A 22,468-nucleotide genomic window follows, 5' to 3' on the forward strand; every position below is an offset into this window, starting at 1 on the left:
CTTGATCTGCTCAGGTCCCTTCCGACCCTAACAACTATGAAACTATGTTATGGGAAGATACTGGAGAAATGTAGAAAGTATAAAAGACAGCAATAAAGATATATAATCTGGACTAGTTAATCTTTGCAGGCTCTATTAATAATGCTCCTACCTGACTGAGATAATTTTAGTTGTAATTAGATGTTAGATGAGCCTGATTAAATATGTGAATCAGTCTACAATTAGCCTTTGGTGGGATAAGCAACTGAATGCAACTAAAAATATGGTCAGTGAAAGAAATACAGATTGTTATAATACAATGAGTAGGTGGGAAAAAGGAGGTCCCTGGTGGAGCAAAATGAAGATGTCTGGATTGGTGGGCATGTGTAACCTAGAGAAATGCAGCAGGGGTAACAAAAGGAACCAGTCACATGGAAAAGGACTTGGATTGTTCATAGGAATTTAGGACTGGAAGGGAATTTCTCAGTCACTGGGTCCAGTCCCCTGCTACTATAAGCAAATCACATTTATATAATTGCTTTCATAAACTAGTTATATTTCAGGTTACTCAGCCAGCAGCTAGCAAATTCAGGTGAGTGTAGAAACATGTAAGACTTGTTCCTCTAGCAGGAAAATCCTAATCTAGGGAATCAGTGTGACAGCTACATGCCAAAAAGATTTAGGTTTGCAGAAAAAAGCCATGGCAGCCCTCAGCCTAGTTTTAATGCTGAAATAAAATTGTATGGAAGATATACATTTAAAACATGACATATGACAAGGCATCAATCATGTAGAGCAAACTTGCCTCACTATGGTGGCATAGATGAGAGACAAATGGAAAGCCCTGTGATCTGACATTACCAGGATCCACTCCTAGTTGCCATGCTGCAGTAGAACACATGGATCTTGAATTGGCTTTTTCAGTCATTGCTTGACTCTCAAATGACTTCCCTACTTATTTGAAGCATGTCACCCTTGTATTAAGGGACTGATAACAGTGCATTTAAAATACAATAAAATAAAATACAAAATACAGCACTTGATGTACTCAATTTACAATGATAGTCATAGTAACACAGAAAACTGTTCTGGAATGGGGTGCCCAACCTCTGGTCTGTAGGCCAGATCCAGCCTGTGGCACCATGCCATCTGCAGGGCTCCCCATGGGTCAAAAAATTTGGTGACAGGAGTGGTGGCAGAGCTTGAGCCCAGCATGCAGGGCTGGGCTGGTGCCAGGCTCCAGGATCCAATATCAGAGTGGGGAGTTGGGAGGGGGTAGTGCTGGACCCCCAGGACCCAGTCCCAGTGGGATGTGACACCAGCCTACTAGGGCCTGATCTGGCCTCTGGACAGGCTCTGAGTCACTCATCTGACTCATGGGGCCAAAATGTTGAGTACCACTGTTCTAGGAGAAAGTGGTTAAGGGGAAAGGATAAGGACAAGGAGAAAAGCTTCATGGTTGAGATTACTAAGAAAAGCATGAAGCTACTTGAATCAATACTTACCAAGGTAACAAAGAATGAATTGAGCCCTGATCCTGCAAGCTGCTCTACATGGCTAGACTGTCTCACCAGGATGAAACCCAACTGACTTCAGTGGAGCTGAAAACAACTTCTTTCTGGGTGCTACTTTCCAGGTACGCTCTGCTCTGTGATGCTCAGGTTTTAACCATACCAAAATAAAACAGGAAGCCAAAATTGATTCTCTTAGAACATTTTTATTGTATCATCCATAAAAACACCATTGTAACAGTACAACTGGTTATAGTTTCAACAGGTCATACAACCAAGAGTTTCAACACCATCAGCAGCCATGTGCATGTGTTAAGAGTGCGCGTATGTGATTGGGAGGCTCATAGTAACAGCATTAATACCATGTACCAAAGTTTGCAGATCCATTATGAAGTGAATAATCAAATACAGTGTATAACTGAAGACTATGAATACATAAGTTAGAGAGAGACAGCTTTGATTTTAAAATTCTTGCATATCATTGAATTTTTAAAAAGCTAACTATCAATTCATGGCCTGTGCAGATTATCTTCTGGGTAGTGATGGGCTAAACCATGGCTTTGCCACAGAAAAAAGGCAGCTTCTGCTGTGTTGTCTCTGGAGCAGACTGTAAATCAGATTATGATCCTTCAAATCATGATTCATCTGCCTTATCAGCCCCTCCATGTTTTGAGGCACATACCTGGCACAGCATACCTCTCTCTTACCATTGACACAAGTGGGCTGACCACAACATTCAGGCTGTCACTTTTGTCCCATCCATTCCATATATGGATGTAAAAAGCTATACCTTACATCATTTTACTTCCTTGCTTGGCAGTACCAGCACTATGACAATTTGGCCCAATATTAATCACTTGCCATGAATAACCAAGCTTATTCAGGCAACTGCTTCATCATTGGTTTAATCTGAGTCATAAATGTCCATCTATCAATAAATAAAATCATTGGTTTAGACTTAAACTAAAAGATGCAAAAAACTCCCTCACTGGTAGTTGTTCAGAGGTTTTTGCTTTACTTGGAAGGCAAACCCTCAAAACAAACATTTCTCCATGAGCTTAATAACTGATAAAGTAAAAATTCAAAGTACTCTTTGGATCAGACGTGGAATCAGTTTAAAACAGGGTGCCACATGCAACCTCGCTACTTTTCAATGCTCAGACAAAATATTGAATGAAGCAGGTCACTGGTGCAAACTGACACAATTACATTTTGCTGTAGAAAGTGTCCCAAAAGTTTTCCTTATGAAATTAGTCTCTAGTTGGTTGAAGGGGACCTTCTACAAAGCCCATCAAACTAATCCAGCTAAAATGGAAAGCTAATATTCTCACTAGAACCACATCTGGCACATTTCATATTCCACTATAAAACTGGAGCTTCGGTTGTATGTGACAGTCAATCTTCAACAACTGTTCAAAAAGACCATGTATAAATAAAGGACATATTTCTTCTCAAGTCAAGAACAAAATGATCTGAAATTACCCATGTCTTCTCTAACCAAGTATTTATAAGGCACTAAAATTAACCTTAAAAAAAACCAGACCCCGTGACAAGTACAAACTGTTAATACCTGTCTATATGAAATAGCAGCAGTTTTTTCAGTAGTCTACAAGCCAAAATGTTTCCCCTTCAAAACATATCAAACTTTATACTGATAAGCAATAATAAACAAATCCTTAAAGTCCATACCCACTTGATCAGAATCAGTACAAATCTGACAGGCACATGTGAAGAGGATTTTCTCAAACTTTAATATTTAGGTTTCAAACTGAGGCAAGTTGTTCGTGACCATTTGTCTGCTCTGTTAACTGCGAGTTTAATTTGAAAATGTATTAACCATATCTGAATTGTGTTAGCTCTTGACTTCCCTTAAATTTAAAGCCCTGCACCAGTTACTGATTTGAAACAAACATTTTTAAACCTATGATTACACCTGAAGTAATTCCCTCCCCTTTGGCACCTAATTCTGAGACTTGTCTCATTATCTAATTCAATAACTTTACTATCTGTCTCAGGTATAATACATGTAATCCAGTAAATAACTTGATCTATTTAATTATCTTCTTCTTTCCAACTTTTCCTACTGATTGAAAAGCTATTAATTCACATATACATCACTATGTTCTAAGACATAAAGAGATGTCACAGGGTAGGACTGAGATTCCTTAAATAAAATTACTTTGAGTTGGGAAATTTGTTTTTATAACATAACTAACAATTATTAAATACAAGTTTATAAAGTAGGAATCTGTACTTTTAAACATCAACAGTAATGAGCTTATTTTGGACAGTAATAAAGCTTTTGTAAGACTGTAATGACTAACTATTGGTAAATCCATTTTTCCCTGATTGCTTGCTTAAGTTATTAAGGCTCAGTGCCTTGCTGCTTTGCAGATTTTATCATATACCTCTGGGAAGGCATCCTTGCAATTCATTTGCTCCCTCAGCTTGTGGTAGAGGGAACCATCAAACATATCCCAGAATTCCTCACGGCTCATATAACAATCTGCATACAACATTTGAAAACTGAAATAAAAAAGGAGTAAGTAAATGTTATTGCCATTGCAAAATTTAAAGTAAAAACATGCAGGAATTTAGAAGAAGCAATACATTATGGCTATGATTCATGATATTTAAGTTCCACTTTTTAAAAGAGCAAATAAAAACCAAATCATACACTATAAGTCAGACACCTACTATAATGTATTTTAATTTTATTACAAAAAATGTTTTTGTCGTGATTTGTTTGTGTACTATAAAAAGGGATGATTGCATAATAACTCAAAAATAAATTCTTAGTTTTATATATTGTGTGGGGGTGTGTGTGTATGGTGGGGCATGGGGGTGTGTGCGTGTATTGTGGAGAGGTGGTATGGTGGGGTGTGTGGGAGATGTATGGTTGGGTAGGGGAGTTGTGAGGGGATATGGCTGTGTGTGGGGGGGGCCATAGGGTAGGTTGGAGGGCTGTGGATATGTGGGGGGTTTTGGGAGCATGGTGTGGGTGTGTAGTGTTTGTGGGAGAGTGCAGGGGTGTAAGGACAGCAGGCAAGGGCACAGGAACCTGTGCAGCAGGGAAGGCAGCTGGCTCCAGTGCGTGGGCCTTCTCTCCAGTGCTGCACGAGTGTTGGAGCTGCCTCTGCACAGAGGGAGTGCCAGCGATAGACTGCTCAGTGGGGACTGTGCTCCACACCATGATGTGCAGTGCTGGTTGGAGGCATGTGCTGCCAGGCACAAGTGCTCCGAGTGCCCCTGCCTGCTGCTGCTTGCCAGGGCTGCGCACCATGCGTGAAGTGGGCGGGGGGAGTGTGCCCACACCCCACCCTCACACCCTGCCCACCCAAACTCCATGCTGCTGCCACCCACCCTGGGCACGGGCTCTGTGCTGCTGCCAGTCCCAGCCCCACACTCCCACTCAGATGCAGCTCCACCCCTGCCACTTCCCTGTCTGCTGCTTGGGGCAAGTGGGATGCCAGGGAAGCTGAGCAGGTCCCCAGTGGCTGCAGTGGCAGAGAAGCCCCACCTGGAAGCTGCTGCTGGCCAGGCTGGGTCCTTATGTCCACAAGGGTGGGAGCAAGGTGCAATAGGATATGTGGGCAGGGGTGTGTATATGTGGGCATCTGGCTCCCAACCTCATGGGCAGAAAGGCTGGGTGGGGTACAATTCATTGGTGGGTGCCGCAGACTGGATGAAAGTGCCTGGTGGGCCAGATCCAGCCCACGGGCAGTATTTTGCCTGCCCCTGCTATATACAGTCAGAATAATTACAATTTAATATTGCAATAATATAAAGTTAAAAACATCTGATTAAGCAGCAAGATAGTAAATCATGTGGTGCTGTTCTGAAGACTAAGGATCTTACCCATGCACACTTCTTACGAACTTTTCCATTTGTCTCATTGAAGCTCTGGCTTCAAATTGTTTTGTTTTGGGGACTCCATAAGCTCCTATATCTACATAGAGTTCCATTTCATCACCCTTTGGATGGACCATACCAGGGTTATTAGGTAATATGAAAGGACATAACCAGAGGGGATAAACCTGCAGATAAGGAAATATATTTATTTAAGAGCAAAACACCAAGTTGTTCTTTGTTAATGAAGCTGACAAAATTACAAGCAAATTACACATTCCAAAACATTTCAGTACAAACCTAATACTGATAGTCTTTTAAATTATGCTGTACTGATTGATTCCATCTTATAGTGAAATGAAAAACCCCAAAAGTTTTTGTAGGGCTACACTTTCCTGAATATTCAGAAAACAAATAGAATGGTTTTAACCTCAAATAAAAATCAAAGCAATCTCAGATCCCAAATCATTAACTGACTTAAATTACAAGTAAATTAAAAGGATGAATGAAAAGACTTTTTCTGTTGCCTGCTGAGATCTAAATTCAAACCTACAGGTTTGATTTTTTTGTAACAACTGAAGTAAAAAGGTGCTGAAAGCAAAATATAGGAAATAAATTTACACATCTATCAGAAATGATGGATTTTATTGGACCAACTGTATAAGCTGGGATAGAGTTAGATAAACTTTTGAATGCAAGACCTGAAGAACTGTCTTTGCATTCGAAAGTTTATCTAACTCTATCCCAACTTATACAGTTGGTCGAAAAAAGATATCAGCCTAAGAAATCTGTGCCTTGCATACTTTCTCGACTATGACATCTACAACACTTATGTTTTTGTCAACCATTTCAGATAAAACAAAATGTGATCAAGTTTTACCAAGTATTGTTTCTTTAAAAAAACCTGTTTGTTTAAAGATAAAAATTCTAGCAACCTGAATCTTAAGATTTACTCTCCTCCTCCTTTTTGCTAAGTATTTCATTTCATCTGTAGCATAACAGGGTATAATTAACTGTCATAATTTTCTTAAAATTAACATCCTGACATTTTATGCCAGAGGCACAGCTGTAAAACAAGACTAGTGGATCACCATTCAAAATGTTTACAAGCTTTGTATCATTTGTATCAGATTTTTAAGATGTGGTCTTACATTAAGGTCACTGTGGAAGGTTTTGATAGATTTTTCAAGGCTTTTCATTGGAACCAACATGTCTTGTACAACATGATGCTGCTCATATAGCTTACGAGTAGCTTCTCCTTGTGTCAATTTTAATAGAGAGATTTTTGGAGGAACCATCCAGCCAAAAAGGTAACGAAAAACAGGATTATTGCCAAAAGGAATTATATCCTTAAAAGAGAAAAAAGAAAAGTTGGGACTACATTAAGTGAAATAAGTCAGCATTTCAGATTTATATTTTGACAGCTACATTAAATCACAATTGTCAAACTAAACTAATGAAAGATACATCACACTTGGCTATAGAGCAGGGGTTGTCAGCCAGGGGTATGTTGTACTTAGGAAGGCCCCAGGGGGTATGTGGCATAAAGAGAAGTGGGGATACTTGGGAAGTGCCACTGCTGCGAGTTGCCACTGCGGCATCCCCTATGTCTGGAAGGGGGTACCCACCAGGAGGGATACCCACCAGAAGCGGTACTCTCCTTAAAAAAAGGTTTTCCATAGATTTCATAGACATTAGGGCTGGAAGGGACCTTGGAAGGTCATCAAGTCCAGCCCCCCGCCCAAAGGGCAGGAAGTCAGCTGGGGTCATAAGATCCCAGCAAGATAAACATCCAATTTGCTCTTGAAGGTGTTCAATGTAGGTGCTCCGACAGCAGGCTGTTCCAGACCTTGGGGGCTCGGATAGTAAAGAAATTCTTCCTTATGTCCAGCCAGAAACGGTCTTGTAGTAGTTTATGACCGTTCAACCTCATCATCCCTTGGGGTGCTCTGGTGAACAAACATTCCCCCAGATCCTGGTGGTCACCCCTGATAAACTTGTAGGTAGCTACCAGAATCACCCCTGAGCCTGCGCTTTTCCAGGCTAAAGAGTCCCATGGCTCTCAGCCTGTTGTCATAAGGTCTGTTTTCCTGACCTCTAATCATGTGTGTGGCTCTTCTCTGAACTCTCTCAAGCTTCTCCACATCCTTTTTGAATTGTGGAGCCCAAAACTGGATGCAGTGCTCCAGTTGTGGCCTCACCAAGGCCGAGTACAACGGGAGAATGATGCCCCGGGATTTGCTTGAGAAGCCTCTATGGATGCAAGCCAGCATTTTGGTTGCTTTACTAGCTGCAGCATCACACTGCAGGCTCATGTTTATCTTGTGGTCAATGATGACCCCCCAAGTCTCTTTCAATTTTAAACACCATCAGGTTCTCGTCCGCCCATTTGCTGAGCCTGTCCAGGTCAGCCTGGATCACCCGCCTGTCGGCTGTGGATGCTTTGCCCCCAAGTTTGGTGTCATCGGCAAACTTGGCCAGTCCGCTCCTGACTCCAATGTCAACATCATTAATGAAGATGTTGAACAGTATGGGTCCCAGGACAGAGCCTTGGGGGACCCCACTGGTCACAGGACACCATGATGAGTGATTTCCATCAATTACTACCCTCTGGGTCCAACCACGGAGCCAATTTCCCAGCCAGTGGATTGTAGTGGACCCAAGGCCACAATTGGCCAGTTTCTCCAAGAGGTGATCATGGGACACCAGATTGAAGGCTTTTTTTGAAGTCAAGATATATGACATCAATCTCTTCTCCCTTGTCCAGGTGATAGGTCACCTGGTCATAGAAGGAAATGAGATTGGTCAAGCAAGACCTACCCGCAACAAACCCGTGCTGGCTATCCCTCAGGATGTTGGCGTTGGCCAGGCCATTAAGGATGGCCTCTTTAATAAACTTTTTGAAGATCTTCCCCAGGTTGAAAAACCCTGATATAGAGTACGAGGACAATAATATGAATTTGATGCAATACTCAAAATTCTCTGATTTCTATGGTAGGCATATCCATCGGTTCCAATCTAGATCCATTTTAGAGAGCTTTTTGGCAATCAGAATCTTACTTGGAGTTCCCAGAAGATACTACGTGTGTGTCTGTGGTAGTAATGCCTTGCTGGAATGTACTCTGATCCAGTTTGGTTAGCCTTCAGATACTTTTCCACGTGCTTGAAAAACCATGGCTTGTAGTAGTTACCAATTCTATTTATCTAAAAAAAAAATTTTTTTAAATAAGCATATGTGTGTATCTATATGAAACAACAAATACCAGTACAATTATTCCTTACTTGAAAATTTGATAAATGTGGTATTAAGTGTACTTGGTAACATAAGACTTTCATTTTGCAGTTACTCTTAGAGAAAAGAATAGCATACAGGTCAAGAAAACTTTTAAAATGTGATTTTCATATGTTGGTGTTTTATACTATGCCATAGTACAGATGCGTCTTTTCCAATTTTTCCTCATTAACATTAACTTACAATAAGGTTTGGCTTCTATAAAGTAAATTAGATCTTTCAAGCAGGGGTGCCAAACTCATTTGGGCCCATGGGCCAGATGAGGGGCATGAGGCCAATATGTGGGGTAGATTGTACCCACAGACCAGCTCCTTGCACTGCAGCTAGCATGGAGGGCTAGTCTGGTGAGGTACTACATGCAGCACACACTACAGATCCAGCCCCACATGTCACATCTAGCACATGTCGACAGTAGCTCAGGGCTCACACTGCACGCTGTGCCTGCATCAGACAGACCCAGCACACCAGCTTCTGCACCCAGCTCCATGCACCACATACAGCACACAAGACTGGAGCCAGTGTGTGTGGCTTGTGATACGTGAGGTAGGTCTGAGACCAACCCATGGGCCCCTAGGTTTCTATGGGCTGTATGTGGGCTATTTGACAGCTTTGATTTAAAGCAGCTGTAGATATTTTAGGAACATTGCTCTCTCTCAAGTCATTATTGGGCAAAAGTCTCCACATGGCAAACAGTTTCGTAGCCAACTATTAATAGTAATTTTCTAGCCAAATGATATTACTTTATAAATTACTACAGTGTGAATATATATACAAATCTCCCCCTCCCCCCAGTTTTATTTTCCCATCTTAAATCATAGCATTTTTCCTATAAGTAGGTAGAGGTGCTTTTGTTTTTGTATTCTGAAATGTTGCGGCCATAGACTAAACTATGTATTAGAAAAATAAAAATTAGAGGTTTGAAAATACCTACCAATCAATATAGGAAATTCAGGTGTAAGCTCATGAATGTATTATTGCCTGCAGAACTGTATTGTTAAATATATTCAACCACTTCAGCCATCCCCAACTATTTTATAGTCCATTAAAAAGTATATGCTTGTATCAATTCTGAATTTTTGTTTTACATCCTCATATATAGCGCATTTTTTTTCATGAAAGAGAACAGAAATGCTGCTTATTGGTTTCCCTTAGTTACCTTGCCTTGTTCCGCTTCATCAGTCAAGACTCCTGTCATGATAACTGCTTCTTCCAGAGAGTACATCAGTCCTTCCACAAAACTGTTTTCTTTCATTTTAGATTCTTCAGTAAACTTTTCACAGATCTTCTCCAAACCTCTTACAGGCTTATAATGTAATTTTACGTATTTCTTGACCGGAACCATTTTTATTTCTGCTGCAACCAGGAACCCCAGAGTACCGCAAGACCAAGGCACAGCATAAAACAGGTCTGAATTTTCAGTCTGCAAAAAGTATGTCATACTAAATCATATGTCCATACTTACAACCGTCAATGACATTGTAAATCATTGCAAAATAACATTTTCTCTTACTGGTGAACATCTCACAAGACTTCCATCAGCGAGAACAAGTTCATAAGCCAAGCAGGTATGTTGAAAAAGTCCATAGATATGGGATGAAGACTCAATGCCAGTTCCCATGATTAGACCACCTTATTAAGAGATCAGACAATACAATCATTTGAAACTTACTTCCCTTTAAGAAGAAAATAATTTACAGAATACATTTTTTAAAGGGCTCTTACAGTCATTTTAGAACAGGTTTAAAGCTAAGAAAAATATCTATAATATAATGTCCCAGCAGAATATATAGGGCAGTGAGAATTTATTTTAAATTGTTTTTGAAAAGCTGAGACTATATGTCATTATAGATATAGAACCTATTTAATTAAAAAAAAAAGAAGTCATGTACTTCTCACCTACTGTAAGGTCATCAAGTTCTGGTACCACTGGAAGAGTCCAGCCCATAGGGTTCAAGTGAGCTGTCAACTGACCCATTGTGACCAATGGTTCCACACGGACCACCTAAAAATAAAAATATTATTCTACTATTAGTGCTGACAACACAAATCTGGATTGCACTTCTGTGTATTATCAGAATTCAGACACACTGCAAGTCAAGAGTTTAACTAAAAATATTTGTGAAGCTGTCTATCCTAACATCTTGAAAAATTCTCCTGCTAAATCCCCTAAAGATAATTCAGCTGATGTTTTAGAGTTCATTTCATTACACAGATTAGTTGCATACAATTTCTTTCAGATAAAATGCTCCATCCATGGATTTAAAAAAATATTAAATATGATGGGTTTACTGTTTGTGAAAGGGCACGTCTCCACAAGACACTGACCGTGCAGCAGCCTAGTAATATTACGTAGTAGTGTGTCACAGCACGGACCATACTAATATGCTACTGCACAGTATTATTATTAGGCTACTGTGCAGCAGTGTCACTTAAAAGACATAAGCCAGCTACTGTGCAGTAACTCAGTTACTGTGCATTCTAGTATCTGATTATATAAGTACTAAATAAATAAGTAGTCACTACTTAGTGTCTCATACAGACAAACACTACCATTTTAAAATGGTGCATGCATAAGCACACATACCCTTTGCAAGCTCATTTTGTCATACTCATCTCCTAATATTCTTGAAGTTTGAAGTGTTTAATTGTGTTCCTATGTTTGCAAAACTCCAGTTTATATACACACAAGATTTCCACAAATTAGGTACTTGGCATCATTTAAATTAAGCTATTTTGATACTCTTAACTGAGACAGTGCTTTGAATCAATTGATTTAAAAGAACACTTCAAGAAAAGCAGAAGTGTTACCTTTAATGAGGACATTACTCCAAAAAAATTTCACAATTCCTATAATCAGAAGACATATGGAAGGGCAGACAACTTTAATTGAACAGGCACAAGATTTTTTTCAGAAATACCTAGATTTTGTTTATGAAATGCATAAACCTCTCAGAAAAAAAATATAGTAAAAAAGTTTGTCTCATAACATACCACATTCACAAAATTCGGCCAGGGCTTTCAGAGTGAGGCATAGTATTGAATAGTTTGGAAGTAGCCCTAAAGTCATTTTGACCAGCTCTTCAGAGTCGGGGAGGAGTGCAGGGGAGTTGCACAAGAAAGTGGAAACAAAGCCTTTCACGTGTCTTTCAAAGCTGCATTTTCAGTAGCGAGGTTTGCAAAGACAGCAATGACATGATTCACTTTGGGTGCGTCTACATGTGCCCCTGACTGCATAGGACCTGCTAGTACTGCGCAGTCTCGGTGGCACACGGGTTGTTTACTTACCCTACTGTGCAATAGCACTGAACTACTGCAGCACCTGTTGCTACTGCACAGGAGTGGTGGCATCATGGTTAGAGCCTGCCAATGCTATGTTGCCACAGCTTGTTGCTACAGTGACGTAGCATCTTATGAAGGCTTGCCCAGTAAGATGATTATCTTTGCATCTGTTAGGGCTAGAGAATTTTTTAAATCAAAGAATAAATTATCTAGGCACAAATCTGTCCTCAAAATAAGAACCCAAATAATGAGCTGGCTCATACCAGACCCTTGTATCTAAAAGCTTTGTTCAAGAGTGTCAGATTCTACTATGAATCAGTATCTTATCCATTTTCTCTTCCAGGAAGAAAATAATTTCCTCTGCAGTTCAATTTTACAGACAGATTCACTCTTTGTTGTGCACAATATTGGTGCTGTTCTGTTCTGATGCTAGAAGTGAATTGCAACAAAAAAAAAACTTTTCAGTTTTTTTTACCAAAATATGCATAACGACATCATACTAGAATTTGTGTACTTTTTAAGCCACATCTTAAAAATTTCTAAGAAATCTGGGTACATCAGGCCCACAAAATTATGAGAGCAGAACTGCATGCTCAAACGTATTACACTACCTTCCAAACTAGCAGCCATATAGTATGTTTGAAGACACTACTACCTAGCACAGTAAGTTAATAACGCAAACTTGCCACTGCTGTCCTTTAGCCAAGAACCATAATGAAATACTGGCAACTTTATTGTTCCTAAACTTTTTCTGCATGTATTACCTGTCTTTCAGTATCTACTTCTAGAATATCCATTAAGTTGATCATTATGTTCTTATGAGTCTTCTTGTACTTCCCAACACGAAGTGATACAGTTAGCCAACCAGGTCGGCCAGTACACATGTATGTTTTACTGCCTTCCTTTTTCCATTCCCGCACCTGCAAGAGTTCATGATTAGACTTATGCTTTGAAATACAGAAATACAAGCATGAAAATGATGAGTGAAAACTGTTTTCCCAATTTGAAAGCATGTGAATTATTTGTCAATAATGCAGCCTGGAAGTTTTAGCATGACTCAGACCTGTGAACTTTTCACAAAATAGCACCAGTAGTTCTAGCTATCTGAGGGTAATAATTATAAAAGATCCATACTTCTGAGCTTTAGGCATGTTATTCAGAAAAACTACTAGTAAATAATATTTTAAAAATCCACAGGAAAAATGAGTCACTCTGAAAATGATCATTGGCATAATAGGTTCAACTCCATGTAAGTCAGTGAAACTGCACCTACTTGTAACAACAGAAAATTTGGCCCACAATGTGAAAAAAAATGGCAAAGATAAAGGTCACAGTGAAACTGCACAGATACATTCGTGCAGTCCCTATTAGGGCTGTGCGAAGCTTCGGTAGCTGATTCGATTTGGAAGAGATTCGGCCCAATTCGGTGGCCAAATCTCTGAATCTGAATCGGGAGACTCATGGATCTCCCCAAATCAAATCAGAAACCAAATTGATTCAGACAGATTTGGAGATTCAGCCATAGACTGTACAGGCAGGCACTAGGCAGTACCAGTGGCAGCAGCTAGGGGAGAAGCTGCATGAGCCCGGGCTTGAGTTGGCAGTCCTGGGAGAAGCTGCAGCTTGTCCGGTTGCTCCTTCTGCTGGGGCGAGGCAGGCAGTGCTGGTAGCCCCAGGAGAAGCTACGGAGGCTGTGGGGAATGATCAGGGAGCTGGGGGAATGATTGGGAGCTTGGGGATCAAACTGGGATTTGGGGAATTGAACCAGGAGGGAATGATCAGGGCCTGGGGGAACAAACAGGGGCTTCCCCCCAGCTCCTGGTTTGCTCTCCCAGCTCCTGGCTTCTCCTGGGGCTGCCAGCACTGCTTGCCTCACCTCAGTAGGGTGGGCAACTGGATGAGCCATGGCTTGAGCCAGCAGCCCTGGGAGAAGCCATGGGGGCTAATGATTGGGTAGCTGAGGGAATGATGGGGAGCTGAGGGATTGAACCGGGAGCTGAGGAGAAGCCCCTGTTCATTCCGCCAACCCCTGATCATTCCCCCCCAGCTCCCAGTTTGATCCCTCAGCTCCCCAATCGTTCCCCCAGCCCCCATGGCTTCTCCTGGGGCTGCCAGCACTGCTTGCCTTGCATGGCAGGGGGAGCAGCTGGGATAGCTGCATCTTCTCCTGGGGCTGCTGGCTCAAGCTAGGGCTTGTCTGGCTGCTCCCCCAGCTGCTCCTGCTGACACTGCCTGCCGGCCTGTATAGTCTATGACTGAATAAGATTTGGCACTGAATATCTTCAGATTTGGACCAATTGAATCAGGACAGTGATTCAAATTACTGAATCAAATCACTGTCCCTCCGAATCACCGAATCCAAAGTGAAGACTTTTCGCTTCACACAGGCCTAGGCCCTATGTATCTGCAGATCTAGTTTGACTAGATTTTAGAGAACAAGAATTATAAGCAGGTGATTTTATTTTACCCTAAATGCACGCATGCAGACAGCCGGCTTCTGAGAATTACAAAGCTTAAAGGATAATTCCTTACACACTAATATTCAAATGTACCTATAACATTCTAATATAATAAAGGGCTTGGTCTGTCTGTCTGTCCATAATGCTCTTGGAGCACTCTGACTGGTTACTGAAATAACCTATCAGTGTTTCAAGAGCATTAAGGATAGGAGGTGGCAGCGCAGCATCATGACAGCAGGGATGGAGCAGGGGAGTGAGGCCAGCTCCACTGGCCTAGCCCCCTCTCCCTGGGCCCTGCTCCCTGGGGATGGTGGCGGCATGGGGTGCTGGAAGAGGGGGAAGCTTCCCCACCCCTGCTCTTGGGAAGTGGTGGCACAGGGAAGGGTGGTTAGGGTTAGCAAGCTTCCCCCGCACCTCTCCCCCCATCATTCTCGATGGGCAATTGGCTAGTTTGTAAAGAATGTAAGAGAGGAAAAATGGGTGAGATAGGAATGAGGGATAGACTATAAAATGTTAAGTAATGGAAAAAAATTCCATGTTTTCTAAAATGATAGTAAAAAAAAGCCTCAGCCTTACTCCAATATTCCATTAACTTTTGAACAATAATAAAATGCTGGTTGTCCAGCTATGGAGAAAATGAATATTAATACATAACATTAATTAAGTCATCCAACAGGCCGTAGCAGGTGTACAATGAAGAAAACTGCAGACTACATCCCCAGTCCTGCCACTACATCGGCACAGAAAGATGCACACAGGATCCACAAAGAAAAGGAAGGGCAATCGTCAAGTGCCTGAATCATCCATATCAATGGTGTTCAAACTCTTCCCCTGGCTGGCCAGATGGGCAGTGCCCTGTCCCTCTGCAGTCTGGATTCCGCTAGTGGTCCTGATCTGGCACAGGGGCCAGCATGGTGGGCACCATTCAGCCATGCGGAGTGGGGCACAGGGCAACCCAGCCGCAACCTGATTGCACAGGGATAAGGGGGCGTGGCTTGGTCCTGCAGGGGAGGGAAAGGGGGCATAGCTTGGTTTTACTGGGGGGTGGGAGGAAGAGAGTGTGGCTTGGCCCCAAGCCAGCCCTTCTGGGGAGGGGGAGAGGGGGCATGGCCCAGCCTCAATCCAGATGCAGAAGAGGGAGAAGCGGCCTAACTGCAGCCAGCAGTGTGGGGTTTGTGAATTTGGCAGGGGGAGGGTGACTGCATTAAATGGCCACTACTCTCCTGCTGCCAAATTTCCTAGCTATGAGGAGCCCTGCAGGCCAGACAGAATGGCTTCATAGGCTACATTTGGCCCATGGGCAGGAGGTTGAGTGTCCCTGATCTACACCAGTGGTTCTCAACCTTTTGGCTCTGAGGGCCAGACGTGCGGGGCCAGTCTGTGGACTAGATCTGCAGTCAGTGCCCAGAACCACCACACAGATTTGGCCCTGCACCACCTGAATTTCCAGTGATTTTAAGGTTTAGTGCATACATCAGGGATGATGCTCAAGGGGAACCAGCATGGTTTCATTAGGGGCAGGTCATGTCAGACCGACCTGATTGCCTTTTATGATCAGGTCACAAAAGCATTGGATGCAGGTGACACTGTGGACGTAGTCTTTCTAGACTTCAGCAAGGCCTTTGACACCATCTCCCACCCCATCCTCATTAAAAAACTAGGCGTCTGTGGCACTGATGCCTACAGTCAGATGGATTGCAGATTGGCTGAAGGGTCGTACTCAGAGGGTGGCGATGGATGGGTCATATTTGACCTGGGGGGAAGTGGGCAGCGGAGTCCCCCAGGGCTCAGTCCTTGGGCCCGCGCTGTTCAATTTCTTTATTAGTGATTTGGATGACAGGGTGAAAAGCAACCTGTTTAAATTTGCTGATGATACCAAAATTTGGGGTGAGGTGAGCATGCTAGTAGGGAGGAAAAGACTACAGCAAGAGTTGGCACAAACCTCATTATTGGATTCATAAAAAGGATGCCTATTTATACAACGTAGGTGGCCAATGATACCACTCAAAACTACACTTGCCAACAGCAGCACAATTTAAGCCAACTTGCTGCCAGGAAGCTGGGCTGGTTACTAACCAGCTATATCTTTATAATAGTCTCCCCAGCCCCCACATTTCCAAATGCCAGCAAAGAAAGCAAGTTTTGCAACATGAAGGTATGGCTGTTCTGGACCAAGTAGACAAGCCAAATCCCACGTGCGGGAGCCGCACAGACAGATTGGTTTACATCAGTGGAGCTGCAGCCTGAGCATCCTCGTTGACCTAAAGATGGGCAAAAACAGGATGCTGTGCAAGAGATGACCGGATCCATCCGAGTCAGAAACCTGGGAGTATCATCACAGCCCTCAGCATGCGCAGCTCATCCCTGGAACAAACGGCCGTTCCCTTCGACTGGCCACGACCTAAGCAACACCTGGGGCTAAAAAACATACAGCAGGTCTGATTCACACCTTGTCCCACAACAAGCGGCAGACCTCCCAGACAGACCCTTGTCCAACATGAAGCACCTAGCAAGGATCCTGGGGGCTCCACGTGACGTACAAACACAACTGAATACGCGGAGACAAGCCACAAAGTCGTTATCGCACCATCAAAACAACTGGGGAGCTACCCAAAAGGAGCCGACCCGTGGCAACGTTAGCTGGAAACCATGTCGCAATTCCACAGCTGGTTTCGTCCGCACATGCGGTGACTGATGAGGCAGCACAGCGCTGTCCTGCCCCTGTTTTGAAGTGGGCAGGACTGACCGTCCCCGGACGATAGCCCAAAAGTGGGGACAAGGGGCTCATGCCCCTGAGGCACACCCGTACCACCCCCACCCCGCCCTGGCAGCCCCCAGGCCCAGGGGCTGCGCTGACCCCGGGTGTCACCTGCGCCTGGATGTGGCGGACGCGCTGGCTGTGCTGCTTCGGGGCGCTGTGCAGCAGCCACACGACCCAGGCGCGCAGCTGGTAGTACACGTCGAAGAGGACGGAGAGGGGCAGCAGGAAGAGGCAGACGAAGACCCAGCGGTGGTGCAGCAGCAGGTACTCCAGCCCCTTGTGCCGCGCCCACAGCAGCAGCAGCAGCAGCCCCGCGCCCAGCGACAGCACCGGGTCCATCGCACCCGCCACCTCGTTTGCCAATCCCCTCACGGAGCCAGCGCTTAACTGCCGCCAACTACCGCGCCGTGCTGCCAACGGCCGCCCGCCCGGCCCGCTGATTGGCCGAACCCCCCTCGGCGCGGTGGGGCGAGGGGAGGGCACCGGCCAATGGCGAGTCGCGGAAGACATCGGACCAGGCGCTGCGCCGCCTGATTGGCTGGAGGCAAAAGACTACCCGCTCCCCCCTCGCAGCGCCGGGGCAGTCCCCTCAGGGCTGGGGCGCGGGGGTGGGATGTTGCCGGTTTGCGCCCCCGCGCTTCCCAGCTGCAGTGGGAAGGCAGCCAAGGTATCAATAACCGTGGGCAGCCCTGCCAGCCACAGCGCGAGGTGCCCCCGCTCAGGACCGCAGTGACTCAGTTAGCAGCCCCCGCTGTTTGCCAGATTCAATTCAGTAAGAACAGGTCCAAAGGAAAAAAAAAATTCCTCTTTGTACCAGGAAATAGGACTTCCCGAGTCGTATGGAGTCTGACCCACAGCTCTAGGCAGGATTGTGTCTGTCCAAACCCTCCCCAACAAGTGGCGGCCCAAGCGGCTCTTGAAAACTTATTAAAAAAAACAACTAGAACTCTTAGTTTCAAAATGATACCTTTTATTAGACCGACTGGGAAATGGCAAGAAAATGTGTCACTTTTTGCAAGCTGTTGGGAGCCAAGTCCCCTTGTCAGGCTCCAGGAACAGTAGAGATGGTACAAGATAGTAAGAAGTCCCCAGAGGTAGGAAGTATGCTTCATTTTTGCACAGATGGAGCTGAAGATGGAAGGCTGTCCCTCTGGGTCCACGAGAGCGTCTTTGTGAGCTGTGTTGAGTAGCGCTGCAATGTGTAGATCAGGTAAGATTCCTTCCCTGAAGGGGTCAGATGGCAGGCAAGGAGGTAACAAATCTTTCTTATTCTGCAATGAAGTTCAAAATCTTGAAAATTCGTGAAAATGGAGGTTGCACAGCAGCACTAGAGCATCCTCTGTTCCAGTATTTCATTCTGTCATCCTACCTAAATCTCCCTCCTGGCAATTTAAGACTCCTTGTCCTGTCCCCTGCAGCCACAAACAGTCTGTTCCCCATCCTCTTTATAACCACCCTTCAGGGGTTTGAAGGCTAGTGCCCACTCTGATTGCACCCCAAAGTCATAGCTTCTTCAGGCTAAATAAGCCCAGTTCACCTCAAAAATCACGTTTCCCACATTTCTAATTGCTTTCTGTTGCTCACCACTGGGTTTCTTTTAATTTGTCCACATCTTTCTTGAAGCGGTGCCAAAAACTGGACACAGTCCTCCACAGTGCAGTCCTTTGAGTGAGGCTTCCCTAGTCTCCCAATGAGCAGAAGGATCAATTCCCTTAGTTTGCAAGTGATGCTTCTATTAATACAATCCAGTATGCTACTGGCTTTTTTGCAGCAAGAGCCCACTGTTGCTCATGTTCAGCATCTAGCCTGCAATACTCCCCAGGTGCTTTACTGCAGCATTGCAGCCTAGCCAGTCAATCCCCAGATGGGATGGAGAAATAACCAAGTGTAGGACTTTGCCTGTGTCCTTACTTAATTTACTTGGATTAATTTTGGACTATTTCTCCAGTTTATCAAGGTCATTCTGAATCCTAAGCCTACCCTCCAGGGCGCTGCAACTCCACTCTGCTTGAAGTTGCTTGATGCCTTCTGCAAATTGGCTAAGCATCCTGTCAAATTTGTCAATTCCATCCTCCAAGTCACAGTTTCTGTCACAAATCACCAGTCAAAAACCAGGAAACTTTGCCGCTACGAGTGGTGGCCTCTCAAAACGAATATTTTGGAAGGTGTGTTGCACAGCTGCCAGGCAAGTGATATCACATAGCCCTGTGAGGCAGTGACAAAATGCCTTCACAATACAGTGACATCAGGTAGAAGGATGGATGCTATTAAGGCCTTACAACAAGCTCCCAGTGAGATGAGGCTTATTTTCACATTTTCAGATTCAGAAATGTGGAGCCATGTAGCAAAGTGATCTGGAAGCAGGTCACTTGTTAAGTGCTGGAACTGGTTATACCAGCCTGTGATTTAATGTACCAAAATGGCTGGGTATAGATATCAGATTCAGACATGGTGCAATAGTGTGGGACTGAACTATTAACCTGTCAACCTGCTGTACTGTGGTATGAAGAGGTGCCATCTTAACAGAACAGTCACCTGTTGAAATGCCTCCCTGTAATACAATCACAGTAACATGTTAAAAAGGATCAATTTTGAACTCACAGCAAATGACACATTGTGGAATTTGTTGCAAATATTTCACCATGTTTACTAACTATTTTTAAGTGCGATAGCAGATACTTAAGAACATGGGGCTAGATCGGATCTCCTGGCTCACTGAGTCCAGACCCCTTCTATCACAGGCAGCCACATCATATAAGCCCTTTCATAAATTGATCTGACTCCCATCTTAAAGCTAGTTATATTTTTCTATTGAAAATGGTTTCAGAACCTCACTCTTCTGTCCCGTGTTACTCAGTCTGCTTTCACATATGAATTAATAGATGAGTGTTATGTAAGTGGTAGCAGTATAGATTTGGACCATATTTTCAAATTAAGACCTGCCATTGTATTCCTACTTAATAATATTGGGCTAGGTTCTACTCAAAACCCTTAGCTTTTCATGTGCAGATACCTCTGACATGGAAAACTGTGAACTGGTTTCCAATCGGTGACATTGTCAGAATAGTTTATTTGTTACATCTGTCCACACCTTAATGCTGTACTTTCATTTACCTACCATTAAATCTACAGACCATTCTTGTCTGCCAGCAGGAGTGAGTCAGTCTCAAGGCCCTGGGAATACAATACAATCTACATGATATAACCTCGAAATAAGGATCATACAAGGTATACCACATTCATCTCCATTATTTGATCACATGTGGGGTTTAAGTAGAAGCACAAAGAGAAAATATGGATATGTAAACACTTGGCACATCTGTGCATTCATTAATGTGCCATAGTTATGGGACATTAAGTTTAGTACCTGTATAACCAAGTACTAAATCAATACACAGTAACTGGTGCTACTGCACAGTATCTCTGCTGCATAGCTTTTTAGTGATGCTAACTCTGCAGCGGGCTAATATTAGTGTATTACCATGGGTTTTGCCCTGCACGCTAATGCACAGTAGAATTAAGCTACTGCACAGCTAGTGTCTTGTGTAGACATGCTCACTGTTACCAACTGCTGAGGAAGCAGGTGTAGGTCATGAAATAAAAACTTGAAGTTTAGCAAATCATAGAACTTGACAAATACTTTGGTGGCTTTGCACAGTATGTCAGGAAGCAAGGTCAGCTAGTCATCAAGGTATTCACAGAGCCAAAATAAACCATGCTGCCAAACTTCTTAGAGGTTTTGTGTATTCACACTCAAATTTACTAAATCCATTTGTATAACTGCCAACAGATAGAGAGAGAGAGAGAGAGAGAGAAAAGGAATAACTTGTAACAAAAAGCTGGGCTGAAATGGAATTTGATCTTGAGAAGCAGTGACACTAGCAGAAAAGTAAAATGGCTGTAAAAAATTGTTACTTGCCTTTAAGCATCTGGTAAGGACTGTGGTATTTAGGGTTAACATATTCCGCTTCTGGTTGGCTGTGCTACACACTGGTGAGACTGTGAGCATGTGGAGGTAGGGAGTGCTCTGAGGGACAACAGTTGTTTCAGAGGGGAGCGGTGCCCAAGAGTTGGTTTCATGGCCTGGGAGTGAGGACTAGCAGCACTCAGGAGACTGACTTCCAAAATTATTCTTGCTTCTGCCAAGAGGTGCCCTGTGAAGCTTAAGATGAAGATGGGGTAGTGCAAGCTAGCTGCAATAAACAATAAAGTCTGGTTTTATTCATATTCTAAAACATTATGATCGAGGCCAAGAGAGGCTTCATTTCTGAAAGCAGTATTTAATTACTGTGTGCCCCCTGTCCAGAAAGCAGCACTTCCCAATCTGTGGGTTGTGGTTTCTAAGTGTGTGTGGAGTTGTCTGGCTTTCAGGGAGAAGAGCTCATAAGGAGCTTGTCTCTTTTCTTGCCTCTGTTTTTCTTTTTAAAGAAAGCAGCTGCTAGTACCAAATTCGCAGATGCCAGAAAAAAGCCTCGGTTGTGCATTTTTCTACTGCAGCAGCGTGAAACAAGCACAAAGCATTGTGGGGTCATCTGAGGATGGAGATTTCTAAACATCTTAACATGAAGCCATGGGAGGAAAAACATTGGAAGTTATTATAATAAAGTGGATGATAACAAAGTTTTGTTGATCAAAGATACTATGCGTCTTTTATGCATCTTTGTCTTTATCCTAGTCAATACTATACATGAACGTTAATACATTAATGTATACTTAAAGATATTTTCATATATCTACAGTAATTAGTGAATAGAACTCCTAGCATACTTTTATGCTTGTTAAGTTAACACCAAAGCTATAGTACTATTTGGAAGAAAAAGCAGGCCAGAAAGATCGATGTTGATTTGAGCAAAATACTCTCTACACCAGGCTTTAGGCTTCCCAAGTTTCAGGAACACTGATGAAAGCAAGATAAGTAATGGGCAGAAACTTGTGTAGGATACTACCTGGCTCCTTTGCCTGTTGTAATCAAGCAGGTTGCAGGCACTAGTAATTAGATAGGTGTGTCAGACTGTAATAGGATAGTGCCCAAGGGCTGCCATGATGCCCCCTAGATCCTGCCCAGCTTCTGCACGAGCATTTCTGGGTCTCACTCTCCAGTCCACCCCTACCAGCCATACCTAGTCCTCTGGCATTACTCTGCCAGCTATAGAAAGACCCTTTCTGGATCTCGCCAGATCCCCAGCCACCTCCTACCCGTTGGCTACTGGGTTGCTAGCAGCTCCTTGGGTACCTGATTGCCTGGGGTCCCCTCTGTTCTCGTTCCAGCCAGCACAGGCTCTCCTCATGGTGGGAACCAGAACCAGGCTATTCCTTCTGGCTCAGGAATCAAGCTTTT

The 22,468-nt window shown here is 43.5% G+C and overlaps 1 protein-coding gene across 1 annotated transcript; it reads right to left on the reverse strand.

The window, feature by feature from the left end:
* Positions 1-1,676: 1,676 nt before the first annotated feature.
* On the reverse strand, positions 1,677-17,538 carry DHCR24 (24-dehydrocholesterol reductase). The gene is made up of 9 exons (XM_019531486.1): positions 17,239-17,538; positions 12,675-12,830; positions 10,528-10,633; positions 10,142-10,260; positions 9,788-10,051; positions 8,400-8,543; positions 6,491-6,688; positions 5,349-5,527; positions 1,677-4,016 (listed from the first exon to the last, which is right to left on the reverse strand). Exons 1-9 carry the CDS (start codon positions 17,467-17,469, stop codon positions 3,863-3,865), a joined length of 1,551 nt encoding a protein of 516 aa, XP_019387031.1. The 5' UTR covers positions 17,470-17,538; the 3' UTR covers positions 1,677-3,862.
* Positions 17,539-22,468: the final 4,930 nt, after the last annotated feature.

The sequence above is a fragment of the Crocodylus porosus genome, unplaced genomic scaffold (genome assembly GCF_001723895.1).
Source record: "Crocodylus porosus isolate Cpor-Errol unplaced genomic scaffold, CroPor_comp1, whole genome shotgun sequence".
Classification (NCBI taxonomy): domain Eukaryota; kingdom Metazoa; phylum Chordata; order Crocodylia; family Crocodylidae; genus Crocodylus; species Crocodylus porosus.